This window comes from Trachurus trachurus (genome assembly GCF_905171665.1).
Source record: "Trachurus trachurus genome assembly, chromosome: 14".
NCBI classification, from domain to species: Eukaryota; Metazoa; Chordata; class Actinopteri; order Carangiformes; family Carangidae; genus Trachurus; species Trachurus trachurus.
In genome coordinates this window covers 23,308,987-23,324,564 of record NC_139903.1, presented here as the reverse complement: position 1 = coordinate 23,324,564, position 15,578 = coordinate 23,308,987, and the positions used below count along the sequence as shown (strand labels likewise).

The 15,578-nt window shown below is 42.3% G+C and overlaps 1 protein-coding gene across 1 annotated transcript; it reads left to right on the top strand.

Moving 5' to 3' along the window:
- The first annotated feature begins 524 nt into the window (after positions 1–524).
- On the top strand, positions 525–14,078 carry LOC310996505 (clathrin interactor 1-like). Its single transcript, XM_083985926.1, has 12 exons — positions 525–687; positions 5,202–5,306; positions 5,400–5,496; positions 7,128–7,236; positions 8,040–8,216; positions 8,655–8,823; positions 9,112–9,325; positions 9,416–9,497; positions 9,658–9,735; positions 10,942–11,258; positions 11,342–11,513; positions 12,061–14,078. Exons 1-12 carry the CDS (start codon positions 647–649, stop codon positions 12,441–12,443), a joined length of 1,944 nt encoding a protein of 647 aa, XP_083842052.1. The 5' UTR covers positions 525–646; the 3' UTR covers positions 12,444–14,078.
- Positions 14,079–15,578: the final 1,500 nt, after the last annotated feature.

Here is a 15,578-nt window from a genome sequence, read left to right as displayed (position 1 = left end):
CAAATCACGTTGTAAATGAAAAAGTGTTCCTTTCTGCGTTATTATAGTAATCATAATTAGTCAGTTCATTTGTTGGCTCATTTGTGTCATTTGTGTCAAAGCTTTTTCCATTGTATGCAAAATGCTACTATGCACAGCACATTGCTATAGGGGGCAATGTCGTTAGACAGTAAACAAAACAACTTTACAGAAGGAGGAGGCACCCTTGTTTGTTTGCTGCCATATGTAAAGTAGGATCATGGTAATCCAACCATGGTCCTGCTCCGTGCTCATGACCTTATAGTGTCCTTGAGCAAGACAACAGATAACAACACAGACTCCGGTTTATAGTATTTATTTCATTGTCTTCTGCGTCATTTTGTTGTTCGGTAAAAAAACAAAAAAACAAACCCAAAAACCCCATATGATTTAGTCCCGCGAGCGAGGGCACGCATCTACGTTTCTGTGACGTAGGCAGAAACCCACGTTTCCGTAGCAACTGGGGCCGGTCCGTTAACCGCAGCGGCCGCTGAACTGCCGGAGCTCACCGAGGAGCAGCGGGGGGGGAGATTGTCGTCGGTAACCGGACACCACCTCTGTCTTGTGGGTCGCAGAGACACGGGGGCGACGCAGTATCGAGGCGGCGAGCCCGCAGTTCCGTGCGCAGATGCTGAACATGTGGAAAGTCAGAGAGCTGGTGGACAAAGCGTGAGTAGCTCCGTTACCCTACCGCGGAGGAGCAGGTGTAGCGGCGGCTGCTCGGCTAACCGGCGGCGGTGACCGAGCAGCATCAGCAGCTTTTAGCGCCGACGGAGAGGATACGGGCCGTGACGTCACGGCCCTAGCCCTCAGCTGTTAGCTTCGCCTAGCTGGCTAGCTGCCAATCTTCAACCTTGTGGTATAAATAAACAGAAATGTGTGTTTTGCAGTAGCATCCTCCGTGGTGCTCCTTCAACACTAGCTCGCATAGGACGAGGATAACACGGTTTATACCGGGAAATAAATACGTTCCCGAGTCGCATCGAAAGCTATCCAGTTAGCTAATTCCGTTAGCACTGCTCAGCCCAGGTCGGCGGTGTTGGTGCTCCTGCAAGTGCTGCTGCAGGATCGATAGACCGTTATCGCACCCTGGTGATGCTCACTTCCTCCGCTATCGTTTCACTTAGCACTGCATTCTGACCAGAGAGCGAAGTGTTCATGATTGCAGACTTTACAGGCGTGATATTTGCATGTGCCCTGCCAATTAGCCACCAACCATGTCTCACACTGTGGCTACACCGGTCTAACGAGGCCCATGCCCCCCTGGTCCCAGCCAGGCAGATAGACAACAAAGCTTGTTAGCCACGGAACACATCATACTGTAGAAGCTAATCCCGGTGCTGTAGCCTACTACATTGTGTTGTTTGTCTGAGCAAAGATGCTTCTTTGTGGTGTCTTTGTGATGGCTATTGTTACTAGAGCTCTATAGTGCAGTTACAGCACATCCTGCCTCCATGAAGGTTGGTTTGGATGAAATTATTTTTGAGGTGTCACTTCAACTGTGGGATTATACTGGATGATGACGTTTCTGATACTGAAAAGCTGTATTGTGTCATATAAATAGATGTTTCTATTATTTTGTCCACCCGATACAAGTCAGTTGGTGTAATAGGAGAAATAACACTCTGGGGTAGCCTACACTTCAATGGCATCACAAACTACATCCTCTAAAATGATCAAACGGCTGATTGAACACTTTGCTAAAACAAACTCAACAAAAAAACTGGATGCCAGTCATCACTCTGTAGGATCTGTTTTAAAGGTCTTGTATTGAGTTATACAAGGTTAAGACACGTGTGCCAAATAAACAACAGTAATTTCAGGAGGAATGTTACATCAGCTCCCAGACCAGCCTAAAACCCAAACACCTCCAAAGAAAGTAAACCAGCCTGACGCAGCATGCCCTTTTGTTTAATAAGCAACTAGTTAACTAGTTGTTGATGTTCCCAGCTAAAAAAAAGATATGTGAAGCAGCTTTGCAAAGCGTCATTATAAGTCATCATCATTATGTCTCATAGAGCCACAGTTGCATTCTAAGTGTGAGAGGCGTGAATATGAGATCCATGGAGTCAGTTTGAAATGTTTGTTTTGTTCAGACTGGCCTCACATAGCCCACAGTTCTCATTCAAAGGTATGACTTGACATTAGAGTCATTTATTGACTAGCCCAAACTATCTTAGAACCTCCTGTTAGATACCTCACTACTTTATTACATCACCATCTCATTTTGTTTTGACAAAGTCAAAGTACACAAGGTTTTTTTAACTGAAAATCTGGATGTTTCAGCACCCTGGGGGTTGATAACATGCGCTCGCTTTTTGATGGCAACCCTGTGAAAAGGTTAAATGCTGGAAAGAAACAGATAACATGCTGTGTGGGCGCTGTATTAGTGCTGCAGTGTACATATTGTATCTGAACAACACTGAAACCTTGAAGGAGGTGCAATGGAAAAAAAGCCAGAAAAGCGTTATAGAAAAATAACTACACAGTAGCAAATGGTTTGGTATGCTCGTGCCATGCCAAACACATCTTTGTTTTTGGATTTATTTTGTATTTTGGATATATATGAATATTCATGAAAAATGTAAAACACACACACACTCAGTAACTGCCTGTTTATTTCGTACACCCAGTTGAAATTATTGTACATCCAAGACCCTCTTCTAACAAAGTCTTTGCTTAAATGTTAATTTCATAATGAAATTCTTTAAAAACATAGATCATGCACGTTTAAAGCAAACAAAGCCGAGCACAGCAGCACAGACAAACCTCTTCAACAGCAGCAGTAACACTGCTTTTTAAGAAATTCACAATGAAATAACCAAATGAATAAATAACCAGCAGAGAGGTGCCCTGGATCTTTCTTTTGATTTCACAGTTTGTGTTCCCTACCTCAGAGCACCTTCATCATATTTTGTCTGAACCTCTGAGATGTGTTGTTTTGGTTACATTCGTTTTAGCAATGTGAACTCGAGTTTACATTGGTATTTTTAACTACACAAGCAAAAGCATAATGGAACAAAAGTCACAGCAAAAATGTTCACCTGAAAATCACTGTCATTTTTCATGCTGCTGTCTGTCACAGTTTAAGATCGCTGGTTCAGGAACAATTATATCAAAAACATAAGAAGATAAAGAAGCGGGAGTAGGAACAAGAAAGTTGGATGAAAGAAAGTTGAGTGAAGAGACCAAAGAAAGGAAAGAGATAAGGAGGAAGCAACAAGAAGCAGTGGCGACAGAGGATTAGCTGGAGTAACAGACACCAGCTCCTATCAGCTGTTGGTTGTGCGTGGCTGGTCAGGATGAATATACTCTATTATTGATCTGACTCAAAAGGGCTGCCAGTGGCAGCATTACTTCTCCTGCAGATTAAGAGTCATGCTATTATGTAGCCTTCACTGTCTGTCCGTCCATCTTATCTATGGACAATAAGTCTAAAGGCATCTTTTATCCTCAAGACTGGAGGGTGACAGAGCCTGAGAGAGAAAAGAGATGCCGGGAAAAGTAGGAAAGCAAAGCATCTGTGTAAGAATGAAGAGGTAACGAGAGGGACCGGGGAACAGGAGATGAAGCAGAATAAAAAACTTTAGCGATGGAGTTAGAAATGTGAAAAAAAGAGTTCCTGGGAGGGGTGTGTTTCAAGTTGTTGTGCTGTGGTTTTTGCCAGGAGTCATGCTCATCAAACGATGCACACACATTATATACACACAGGAAAAGCAAACATGGCGCAGGTGAGCCCACAAAAACAAAGAGGACAGGAAGCAGGCTCACTCTTATACACACACAGACACCAAATTCAGCCCGTGCTGCTGCATAAACCGCCTCATCCTCCTTTGTGTCCCGACCTGCTGAGTATTTTCGTACGCAGGATGCCCGCGTGTGCACGTACAGTGGTTAGGTACACAGGCTTTTAGAAAGCTGTCATTCATTATTCAGTGAACTGAAATGTTCCTTGTCATTAGAGAAACATTTGTTTTCTGTTATTGTGTGTAGAGGTTACAGGAGATGTAATGATGATCTTGTGTTGGCGAGTGAGATTATTTCTCTATTTCTTTTTTTCTATGTTTGTGTTCTTTTCTGTGTAAATAAATATATCTGTTTATTTTGACCTGTCTGCTTTACATCTGGAGGTCAAGGCCATAGATATATAAACATAGATGCCGCGTTCCATACTGCCGAACAGCGCCACCATGCGTCTGCTGGCCGCCATGTTGTGCAGGGCATAAGTTCTAAAGGACTGCCGTTCTAAACGCTGTAACCATGGTTGTAACCCCAGATTTTGATTAAATCTATTCACAGGCGTCATTTACGCTGGGGACGTTAACTACATAGCAGCCAAAACAGTGTGCACGGCGCAGAGCTTCCTGTACGCCGGAGCCAACTCGCAACAATGTAACTTCAATTAAGTAGTTCTCAGACTCTTTCTGTCATCTCCCGCTTTGCACAAAGAGGGATTTCAAGACGCACCCATAGACTGTATAAAAAAGACGCACCACGGTGATATGGGTGCAACAAAATCAACATCTAATCTGTCCCTTCAAATTAAAGTTAGTGACTGTTTGGAGCAGCAGCTGACAGTGACAGTTTCCTCATCACTAAACCTGAGCCATCAGATCTACTCACGTCGTGACGACGGGACAAAGTCTCTTATTGTAGGCTATATTCTGTGTTTTCCCTCTCTTTAACCGTCTCGTTTGAGTTTTTGCCCGGTCAACCTGCATCTGGTGCGCATCTGCTGTTTCTCTCGCGCTTGCTCACTCGCTCACTCTTGATCCGCATATGAATATTATATAAAAAATAAAAAGGAAAACACACAGACTCGCAAATTGAAATGACCTACTAGTCTAACAATTAAGTGACCTAGAGCAGTAGACCAGATATCCCCAAAGAAATTTAAATCAAACGCAACTGGACTCAGTTATTTTGTCTAGGAAGACGTTTCACCTCTAAGAGGCTTCATCAGTTCATGTACGCAACTGGTGAAGCCTCTTGTACCTGGACAAATGACCTGGACAAATGAGAATATTCACAGGCTTTAGACGTTCTGTGTCCTGCACAATATGGCGGCCCCGCTGACGTATCGCCAGATATAGAACGCGGCATCTACGTTTATATATCTATGGTCAAGGCAGCCACAAGACTGATCTCTGTTTTATGATGAAAATATATGTTTCTGTCAATAGCACCAATGTGGTGATGAACTACTCAGAGATCGAGTCCAAGGTGAGAGAGGCCACCAATGATGACCCCTGGGGACCCTCTGGACAACTGATGGGAGAGATAGCAAAGTATGTACGACACACACTTCCTGTATGTACTCCTGGAAGCCTTGGTGGGTTTACGCAGCATAACATTGTATGTGTTTGTGTGTGTGTGTGTAGATCTACGTTTATGTATGAGCAGTTCCCAGAGGTGATGAACATGCTGTGGACCCGGATGCTGAAGGACAACAAGAAGAACTGGAGACGAGTCTACAAGGTCTGTGGTGACACAACTGTGCCGTAGCCTGCAGCTCGGTGCTGTGCTGATTTTTCAGATCTGATTAAAGCTGAGCTGCCTATGTTTACTCTGACTAGATTAATACACGATGATTCCCAGCTCTTCTTTCTTTTTGTTTCTTCATCGTTGTCAAATTGTTTTTCTGTGTTTTTGCCTTTGTTGATCATACATGTGCAAGAGCAGTTATCTGATAGATATCTGTGATTCATGCATTTATGCAGTGCAAAGATCAGAGCAGTGTATCTCAGCTGTTTCCTTGTGTCCTACCCACATATTCATATGACTGATAAGCAAAGAATATAAATTATGCAGGAGTGAGTTTGGATTTTGTTAGAGAGCAATTAGGCTGAGTGTAAGAGATGATAAATGACTCAGGGCAGGGAAACTGTAGGAGGAAGAAATAGATTAGATTATTATTAGTTTATTAAAGTGATAGTTCACCCAAAATTCAAATTTCACTCATTATCTACTCACCCTCATGTCGACTAAGGGCTGGGAGAAGTTTCAGAGTCCTCCGTGCCTTCTCTGAGTTACAGCGGGGCTCCATGCAGCACTGCATGTCCATATGACGGTTGCGATTGCGAATGGGGCTCAATTTTCTTCGTCCAAAAAGACACACCAAAAAACATCCAAATACCTCCATAGTGCTCGTCTGTAATGTCCCTCTTGTATTGAAGATGAACATGAGAAATTGTTCTGAAAAAAATACAATAAATACAATAAAATACAAGAGGGACATTACAGACGAGCACTATGGAGGTATTTGGATGGTTTTCGCAACCGTCATATGGACATGCAGTGCTGCACGGAGCCCCGCTGTAACTCAGAGAAGGCACAGAGGACTCTGAAACCTCTCTGAGCCACTTGGGCGGCAGTGGCTCAGGTGGTAGAGCGGCTCGTCCAATGATCAGAGGGTTGGCGGTTCGAATCCCGCTCTGTCCCGGTTGCTGCCGTAGTGTCCTTGGGCAAGACACCTTACCCACCTTGCTCCTGATGGGTCGTGGTTCGCGCCTTGCATGGCAGCTTCCGCCATCAGTGTGTGAATGTGTGTGTGAATGGGTGAATGTGATGTACTGTAAAGCGCTTTGGGTATCGTTGAGATGGAAAAGCGCTATATAAATACAAGACCATTTACCATTTACCATTCTCCCAACCCTTAGTTGACATGAGGGTGAGTAGATAATGAGTGAAATTTGAATTTTGGGTGAACTATCCCTTTAAGGGGACATTGCGCAATCATTTACAGAAAATGAAGAGATGGTTACACCAGATTTAGCTCACAGCTAATTTCCATCTGCAGTCCCAACATGTAACATATAACAAATACACAGGAAACACAGACCACAAGACTACTATACAAGAGTGATACACAAATAGACAGTAGACAACACATAGACAATACAAAAACACAGTTTCCACATCTAAAAAGACCAGGTCAAGTGCAACACACCTGAGAGAGGTGTACCCTATCCCATATAATCAATGGAAAGAGAAGTCATACAAGATACAAAATACGATCATTCTCTTTGAACAAAGCTGATGACATCCTCTTGTGACTTCTGTAACCCCCTATTATGTTTTCTCTCTTGATCTCTGCTTTACTCTTGAAGGCTTTACTGCTGCTGGCCTATCTGATCAGGAACGGGTCTGAAAGAGTTGTCACCAGTGCCAGAGAACACATCTACGACCTGCGATCTCTAGAAAACTACCACTTGATCGGTGAGTTTTTAAATGAAAATTAGCCACCTCTGTACTGTTTAAATTTGATCTTCTTATTCTTATATTTCTTACACATCCTGTGCACAGGGTATGAAAACGTATTAGGTTAAAAGGCTTTTCTTTAAGTAATTAAAGTAAAGCAGTGAAAAAGAAGAAGAAGACAGTTTATCCTAAATAGCACTCGTCAGAGACGAGGGTTGCTTCACAACATAAATACACAAATAAGCAAAGCAGAATACAAAAATGTAAATAAACGGAGCTATACATTGCACAGATATAAACAGAAATATGTATTGCACAGAAAATAAGAGGAGACTTGTTAACAGAGGATAATTGCATATGTATTGTCAGTTTGGCAAGGAAAAGATACAAGGTGATCTCTACTTTTCGAGGGTTACTGCAACACAAACAATTTGTAAGCAGTTTGTTTTTTTTAAATTACACTCAAATTTGACCTTGACCAACATTGAACTGTAAACTGTGCTGCTTTTTTAAGGCATTTACCCTCAGAGCTGCTAGTTCTCTGGTGCACATTTAGATGAACACAGAGCACTTTTTCCATAAATCTTGGTTTTGAATGTCCAAAATAAAAAAGGTTCACACTCTACAGAGCATAAATACAGTACGTTCAGTAAGATTTCTTGCCATTCTGTCGTTTCGCTCAAAGTTTTACATGTACTACACCATGTAGAACTTTTTGCCCTGGTGGCAGTTCACAAGGAAAGGTCAGAGGTAACCAAAAACACGAGTGTTGATCCTTCCTCTCTTTCTCTTTAAGTTCATTTGTTTGTGTCTGTTTACAGATGAGAATGGAAAAGATCAGGGCATCAATGTGCGTCAGAAGGTGAAGGAGATGGTGGAGTTCATCCAGGATGACGACAGATTGAGAGAGGAGAGAAAGAAGGCCAAGAAGAACAAAGATAAATACATCGGAGTGTCCTCTGACAGTATGGGAGGAGGAGGAGGCAGTTTTAAGAACTGTAAGTGATTCATTGCATCTTCTGTGACCACTCAAGTCAAATGTGGAGTCATAATATAACAGACCCCGTTCAAACCAAAAGGAATTGAAATGCATTGTAGAAAGGGTATACTGTAAAGTAAGCATATCTTTAATTTAGTGTTAAAAGTTAACAAGGTATAAGAGGCCAGACCATTCACAGAATGATAGGAAACACTGTTAAGTGACATTTTTGTCTAGTGTATTTACTTTTCACCTTGTCCTTTATTGATTATTGATTCATTGACTTACGAAAAATATAGAAAATTACTTTGCAGCAAAATATATTTTCTATGTCATACACGATCACTACTTACTTAAATTTAGGGAGATTGCACCACCAGCATTAGAGACTGTTTACAAAGCTCCTCCTCTCTCTCTCTTTCTCTCTGCCCCTCTGTCCTTTTCTTCCTCCCTCCAGCTACCGAGCTGGATCGGAGTAAGTGGGATGAAGACTGGGACAAGAGCAGAGGAGCGTTCCCCTTCAGCGAGAAGCTTGGGGAGATCAGCGACAAGATCGGCAGCACCATCGACGACACACTCAACAAGTTCAGAAAGAAGGAACGAGACGACTCGCCAGACAGAATCAGGTAAACATACGTGTGTTGAAATGGTCTGAGGCTGTATGCCAAAGTTACTACATGCTTCCTCGGTTGTGCATGAATGTGGTGTTGTAGCAACAGTCTACAACACCACATCCGCCCTTTCACTGTGCATCAGTTGGTTTTTGGTCTCCTGCTTATGTGTGTAAATTGTTTAAACCCCTGCGTCTCAGACTATCAGTTACATAACCAAACAATGCTGCACAGAGATCATCGGAAAAAGAAAAAAAAAAGTAAATGGGAAAATCTTATACATCTATACTCTGGTTGCCATAGTGACAACGAGGAGGACAGAGCATCGAGAAACGGTCGGCAGGAAACCTTGGAGTTTAAAGATGAGGAGGAAACTGTCACAACGAAGAGCATCCAGATCACACAAGCAACAGAAACCACAACCACCACCACACGGAAACGCAGCGGGGCGTCGGGCAGCAAGACTCTGGACCTGGGGGCTGCAGCTCACTACACCGGAGACAAGGAGGAGGAGAAGGTACCCACACAAACGCTCATGGCTTCTTTAATGTCAGATATATTCAGTTACTTGTGTTTAACTCCTGTGTCTCTCTGTTTCTCCCATCAGTCATCAGTCAGGCAGTCATCCAGTAGCGGCCTCGCTGACCTGTTAGTGATTGACCCATCATCGAATCAGAGCGCTACAACAGGTAACGACAAACTGCCCCACTCATGAAGACAAGTGAAAGACGACGGTTGTGAACAATTGGTTTTAAAATTTGGGTGTCTGGTGGATCAGTAGTCAGAAAGTCCTTATCTTTTGATTTTTTATATGAATTTGTGTGTGTATATGTGTGTGTTTACATTCAGGTGGTAACTCAGACCTCATTGGTGGCTTTGCTGATTTTTCCTCTCCTGCAGCGTCTGCCAGCCTCCCAACCTCCACAGGTAAACTTCCTCCTCCCTCTGTAATCTTAATTAGCCTATACACTTTGCAATTACATTACAATTTGCTTCATTTGATCCTGACTGAAAAATATACATATTGTATATTCAAAAGGAATAAAAATGAATTTATACAGACTGGAAGGAACAGCACATCCAGGAATGGATTAGTAATATAAATACACATCAGTGCTGTGTCACAAAGCATTAAATGTTCAGTTTGTAATAATTGGCAATGTTTACTGGCAAAATCTGAATATATTTGTGCATAATCACTATTAAAAAAAATGTTTGGTTTTCGTAGCCCTATAATTCTTCTTGTATATATACATATAGCAAGGGTCTTGCTTTAGAGAGTGTCGCCATCTTGAGCCGCCGTGTTTGTACGGCAGCCCGAACGGAAAATCCAGCCAGCCAGAGAGCATGTTTCGTGTGCATAAATAAACTAACGAAGAAGAAGAAGGAGTAGGAAACAGCAGGCATAGTAAAATGGTTTAGATCTTATACCCTGACTAACCCATATTACACACTGCACCTTTAAATGACTACTGTATGTGTATTGTTAGTAGTAAGGCTGCAAATAGACTCTCTTACAAACCAGTAGAGACTGTATTGGAAAGAAATTAAACAGCAATATTTTAGTTGTTATCGAAGACCAAAGTACATAGATCCGTACAAGCTGGGAAAATTCCCACACACATGCTGATGTGCATGACGTGTTATTATGGTTACAGGGGGAAAAAAACATTTATATAGATTGATCAGCTTGCTTCCTGAACGGTTCATGATCAATAGATGGGGTTAGTGAAGTTTTTTAAGTTAATGCTTAATATTCACTGTCACAAACATCCTGTGGTGGCTCTGTGGCTTTGTTTTCACTCCACAAATAAACCACACTGAGTCCACTTGGATCTCAACCAGCTTTTCACTTGGTTTGGTTTCAATATTTATTAATTATTATTATTAATTAATTTAAAGCAAAAACAAACTGTGCTAAATGAAGCAAACAGTTTAGGTTTAGAGCAGCCTCCCATGAACTATCTCTCAGCTATAACGTAGAAAAGGCTGTAATGTGCAAGATTGTGTCTTTTAGTGGATTTTGGGAAAATGTATGGACATTTAGAACAGTGAAGGTGGTGGGCGATCCTTATAAAAACTCATGATGATGTTTTTGTTGTAATAATAATATCACCATTGTCTTCTGTCCAGCTGCTGCATCATCCAATGGAAACGGAGAATTTGGAGACTGGAACGCCTTCTCCTCCAATTCACCGGCTGCGTCCAGCTCCGCCCCCTCCCAGCCTGTCACTGACCTGTTTGGCAGCGTCCAGTCCCCCACTGCCCCAGCCTCTAATCCCACCTCTGTCCCACCTTCTGCCGAGCTGTTTGACCTGATGCTGATGGGCGGAGTCAACAATCAACATACAACACTGAGTGCATCTCAGAGCATGACTTTCTCTCTGGGAGGGGCGACCCCTGGCGCATCTGTTGCCATGCCAACCGTGCCCCTTTCTCGTTCTCAACAGGTAGGAACGGTACAAAACACAGGAATGCAGGACTCTGATGTTAGATGATTACATGTGTGTGAAATATTGGTACTTTCTCTTAGAGCTTGGGAGGCATGACATCTCAGCAGCCCATTGGACAGCAGAAGGTCGGGGTGGGGTCGTTAGGGTCAACATGGTCGGACCCCTCAGTCAACATCAGCCTGGACTTCCTATCAGCAGGTCTCAACCCCTCCAAGACACCGCCCACACTCAACAATATCATACAGCAACAAGGTATCACATTTCTCTGGAATACATTGTCTATGTGCTGATGTACTAAAGAAAAGTAAATCATTATTATGTAAGTTGTTTGCAGGTCTGGAATTTCAGATTTTAACAGTGATCAAATATTTTCCTTTATGATTTGATCACAAACTGTCCCAGAAAATTCCAGCCCTGAAATTCCTGTAAAAATTCAATAGGCTAATCAATTCATACCTACGTAGGTCCTGATTGGTCATGTTTGATGGTAAATTAATGATATTATTAGGGATTTAGTGTCATATCCTGCTGGGATGCCCAGACAAAACAAACCCAGTGTGTGATATAGCGTCAAATGACCTACAGGGTCTGTTTTTATTTGATATGATATAAATAAAGTCACTTAATTATTTTGAGGGATGGTCAATGATCGGCAACATTTGCATGCATGTTGTTTAGATCAGAATAATTAGTAATTAATAATAATAATTAATAATTAGTAATAATTAAATCTAGCTTCATAACCCAAGTGAATAAACCAGAGTGAGTGAATCCACTGTCCTTGTCTGTGTCTGTGCAGCAGTGCCTCCTGCCAACCTGTTGGCCCAGAACTTCGGAGGACTGAACCTCAGCTCCCCGCCCCATGTGACACCCATCAGACCACCAACCAATCCCATGATGGCAGGCAGTACCATGACGATGGGCATGCCTGCATCGATGGCAGCGGGTATGCCACCTTCAATGACCACGGGCACCATGGGGATGGGGGGAATTCCTGTAAACCAAGGCATGATGGGAATGAACATGAGCATGAATATGGGCATGACCACTCCAGTGATGATGGGCGGTATGTCTGGCATGGGAGTGCCAGGAGTCGGGATGGGCCTAGCACACTCCATCACCCCAGCTGTGGTCCCACCCAAACAAGATGCCTTCGCTAACTTCGGCAATTTTGGGAAATGAAGGAGTGCAAATGTGTGTGAGTGTGAGTGTGCATGTCTGGCAATAGGAGAGTGCGAACCACAGAAGGACTGGTGTACTTGAAGACAACCTTGCATGTTTCTCACTGCTCCTGCTCTTTTTGGCGAGGTGGCACCAGTGATCGTCCACCATCCCAGTCTGATGATGTGATCTTGGAAGCAGGGGGGGAGAGAGTACACCACTGATGCCCTGCACCCTCTGGTATTTTTGATGTGTGGATTTATGTCACACACAAGACGCCCGAAGAGCAGGGAAGTTGTCAAACCACAGCCTCTAGTAATTACTATACTATGGGGAAGGAATCTCATCTTTACCCGTTTTTATATACGAACTGCAGTGTATCCCCGTTCATTACAAAACATGCAAACTGCAAAACCTTCTCTGTAACTGTGCAGAGAATTCAATCAGTGTGGTTGACTCAGATGAAAATGGCATTGCTGCCTTAATTTTGCATTTTAGCCTGAGAGATCATATTTCAGATCATTTCAATCACAAAATCTAATCCATTACATTATTGCCAGGGGGTGACTGTTCCAATCCGTCGCTCCCCCTGCTGATCTACTCTAGTCATAGTAGCAGAGGGCAGGGTGGGTTTGTATGCAGTGAGAAAATGAATTGCATATTACATTTTCTTCTCTTTGTCCCCCCTCCTCTTTTTTATCAGGCTTGTAGCAGTTCCACAGTAGATGGATTTACAGTAGGACACCTAAACATAAATACTGTTGAGCTCTTTAACAGATCACTATTCAAAGTGATACTTGTCCTCTACTTTAATTTTTGGATACCTCTGTCAGATTAATGCCCTGCAAAGGGGCCAGTCAGTATTTTACTCAAATTACTACTATCTAACTGATATATATTTTTCTTTATGTCCCCACCCCGCCATCATGTCCCTTCAGACATGCTGTTGTAGGACACTTGACTTTCTGTGCCATGCAGACAGACACTGTTTATGGACAAAGGAAGAGAAACGTCTTTGAAAGAGTGTTTTCTAGTCTACCAAGTGAAAAGGGGGTCACCATCTACAAGACTGAAGATCACAATAATCTACATTTCTTTCATGTTTAAGGCAGTGCCACGCAGCAGAATACATTTTGACACCTCAGCAATGTACCTTTAATTACAAAGTATTTTTTTCCAATTAACATTTTTCATCTCACATCTAACTTTTTAGTCCCTTGCGTTTTTGGGCTTCACAAATGATGTACTACTAGAAAAACGATCACTCCTACATTTGACTTGGTTTAGATGAACTCAAGGAATTGGATTTTTTTTCTCCATTAGCTGAATTTAATAAATTATTTCTATGGCTAGCTGAGGACCAATCCAAAGGGTTTGGGGATCTCGAGTGAGGTGTATGTGAAAATATGAGAAGTGAGTGAGTGAGTGTGATGTGTATGGGTTCAGTTTTCTCTGTTTGATGTGCAAACACAGCTAAGCAGAGCCTCTTGTCATTTTCTGAGGTACTGCACTCCAAATGACCAAATCTTTATTTTGTTACTCTCAGAAGGATGATTCCATAGCTATTAGTTTAATATTTTATTAGTTTACTTGTAAGGTTATGTTCATATGGGAGAGCTACTAATAACATTTAGTTGATGGGAATCATGTTTTCTTTTCTTTTTTCTTGGTACGGCTGGTTTCATTTGATTGTTCTCTCTATTTTCTGTACTTCATTCAACATTAAATTAAATTATAACATTATTCAGTCTCGTTTTTTTTTTTATATAAGTTATGATTAGTTCAGTTTAGATTAATTGCATGGTTGATAGGTCTACTTTGACCTTGAATGGGGTCATGGCCCGTAGTTTTTGACTTGATAAAATTAGATTTGACAACCATAATTCCATTGACTGCAGGTATCAGCTATGACTTCAGTTAACTGAATTATTTTGACTGTAAACTCCTCTGTTTGCTAACAATTTGTTAATCGTCATGTGTTGTAGCTAACTTAATTGTTAACGTTCAAAAACGTTCTGTGTTGCTTAGGCAACGGAGAATGTTGCTAAGCCACAATCCAGATCAAACGACTTTTTACATTAGACCCCAACCCTGATTTACCACAGCGACGATCGTAGCCATGAATGGAAAAAGTCAAACAGGAACAGAAAAAACGGCCCAACAAGACGAGTTCAGTCCTTCCACCAGAGAACCGGGCCGGGATGGGAGGCCTCAGGTCCGTCACATCGGAGACGGAGATCCGGCTCGGCTGGACGGGACCAGGACTCTCTCTGCGCTCTCGTTTGGCCATAGTAATGAGTTTGGACGCCAGCAGCTACCGGGCATATCCACCTTTTTAAACAGGCTGCACCCTGACCCGGGCCTGTCAGCGGGGGACAGCGGCTGTGGTAGTGCCGAGGTCACGTCAAAAACGGCCCCTTCAGGAGGCCACGGTGAAGGTGTTGTTGGTGCCACCAAGAGACCGGCTCAGGAACAGGCAGCAGCTGCGCCTGGAGTAGTCCTGAAGCCAGGTCCAGATCCGGTACACCTGACCACAACCTCACCCAGCCTGACTGCAGCCAGTATGTTTACCATCCCGCCAAAAGTGGAAGGTAGGCCTTCCTGTGTGGGGAAATGAACTCCAAATGTTAGCCTACATAAATTAGCCTACTCGGAAGAAATTACATTAATGGCATCAAGAGATCCGAGGCCACATAAAGATGGCACACATTCCTGATTTACTTATTGAGAGTACTAAGGACAGAAAACAATGACATCACTGTCATAAACTGAAAAGATACAATCTATATTTTTAGAAATACTTTTTTCTGCACATCACAATCAATTCAATTCCATATGTAGCCTATTATATATATATTTTTATTCTTCTTCCATATCTGCAGTGCATTGGGATTTTATTGTAACGTTAATGAAAACTGACTTGGGTTATGAAAGAAGGCAACAAGGGACAAGAATTGAAAAGTAGCAATAGCTGTAAAGTACTGGTTTCAACCTCTGTATTTGAACAATGTTAAATTGTCCATGTTATACGAATAAACTAAAAAAAAGAAAGAAGCAGTTTTGGATATTCTGGAAATGGTTTTTCACTGATGTTTGATAGTGTCAAACAAATAGCATTTCTTTTATGAGCTTCAATACAGAGCTTATGTTTTTTGG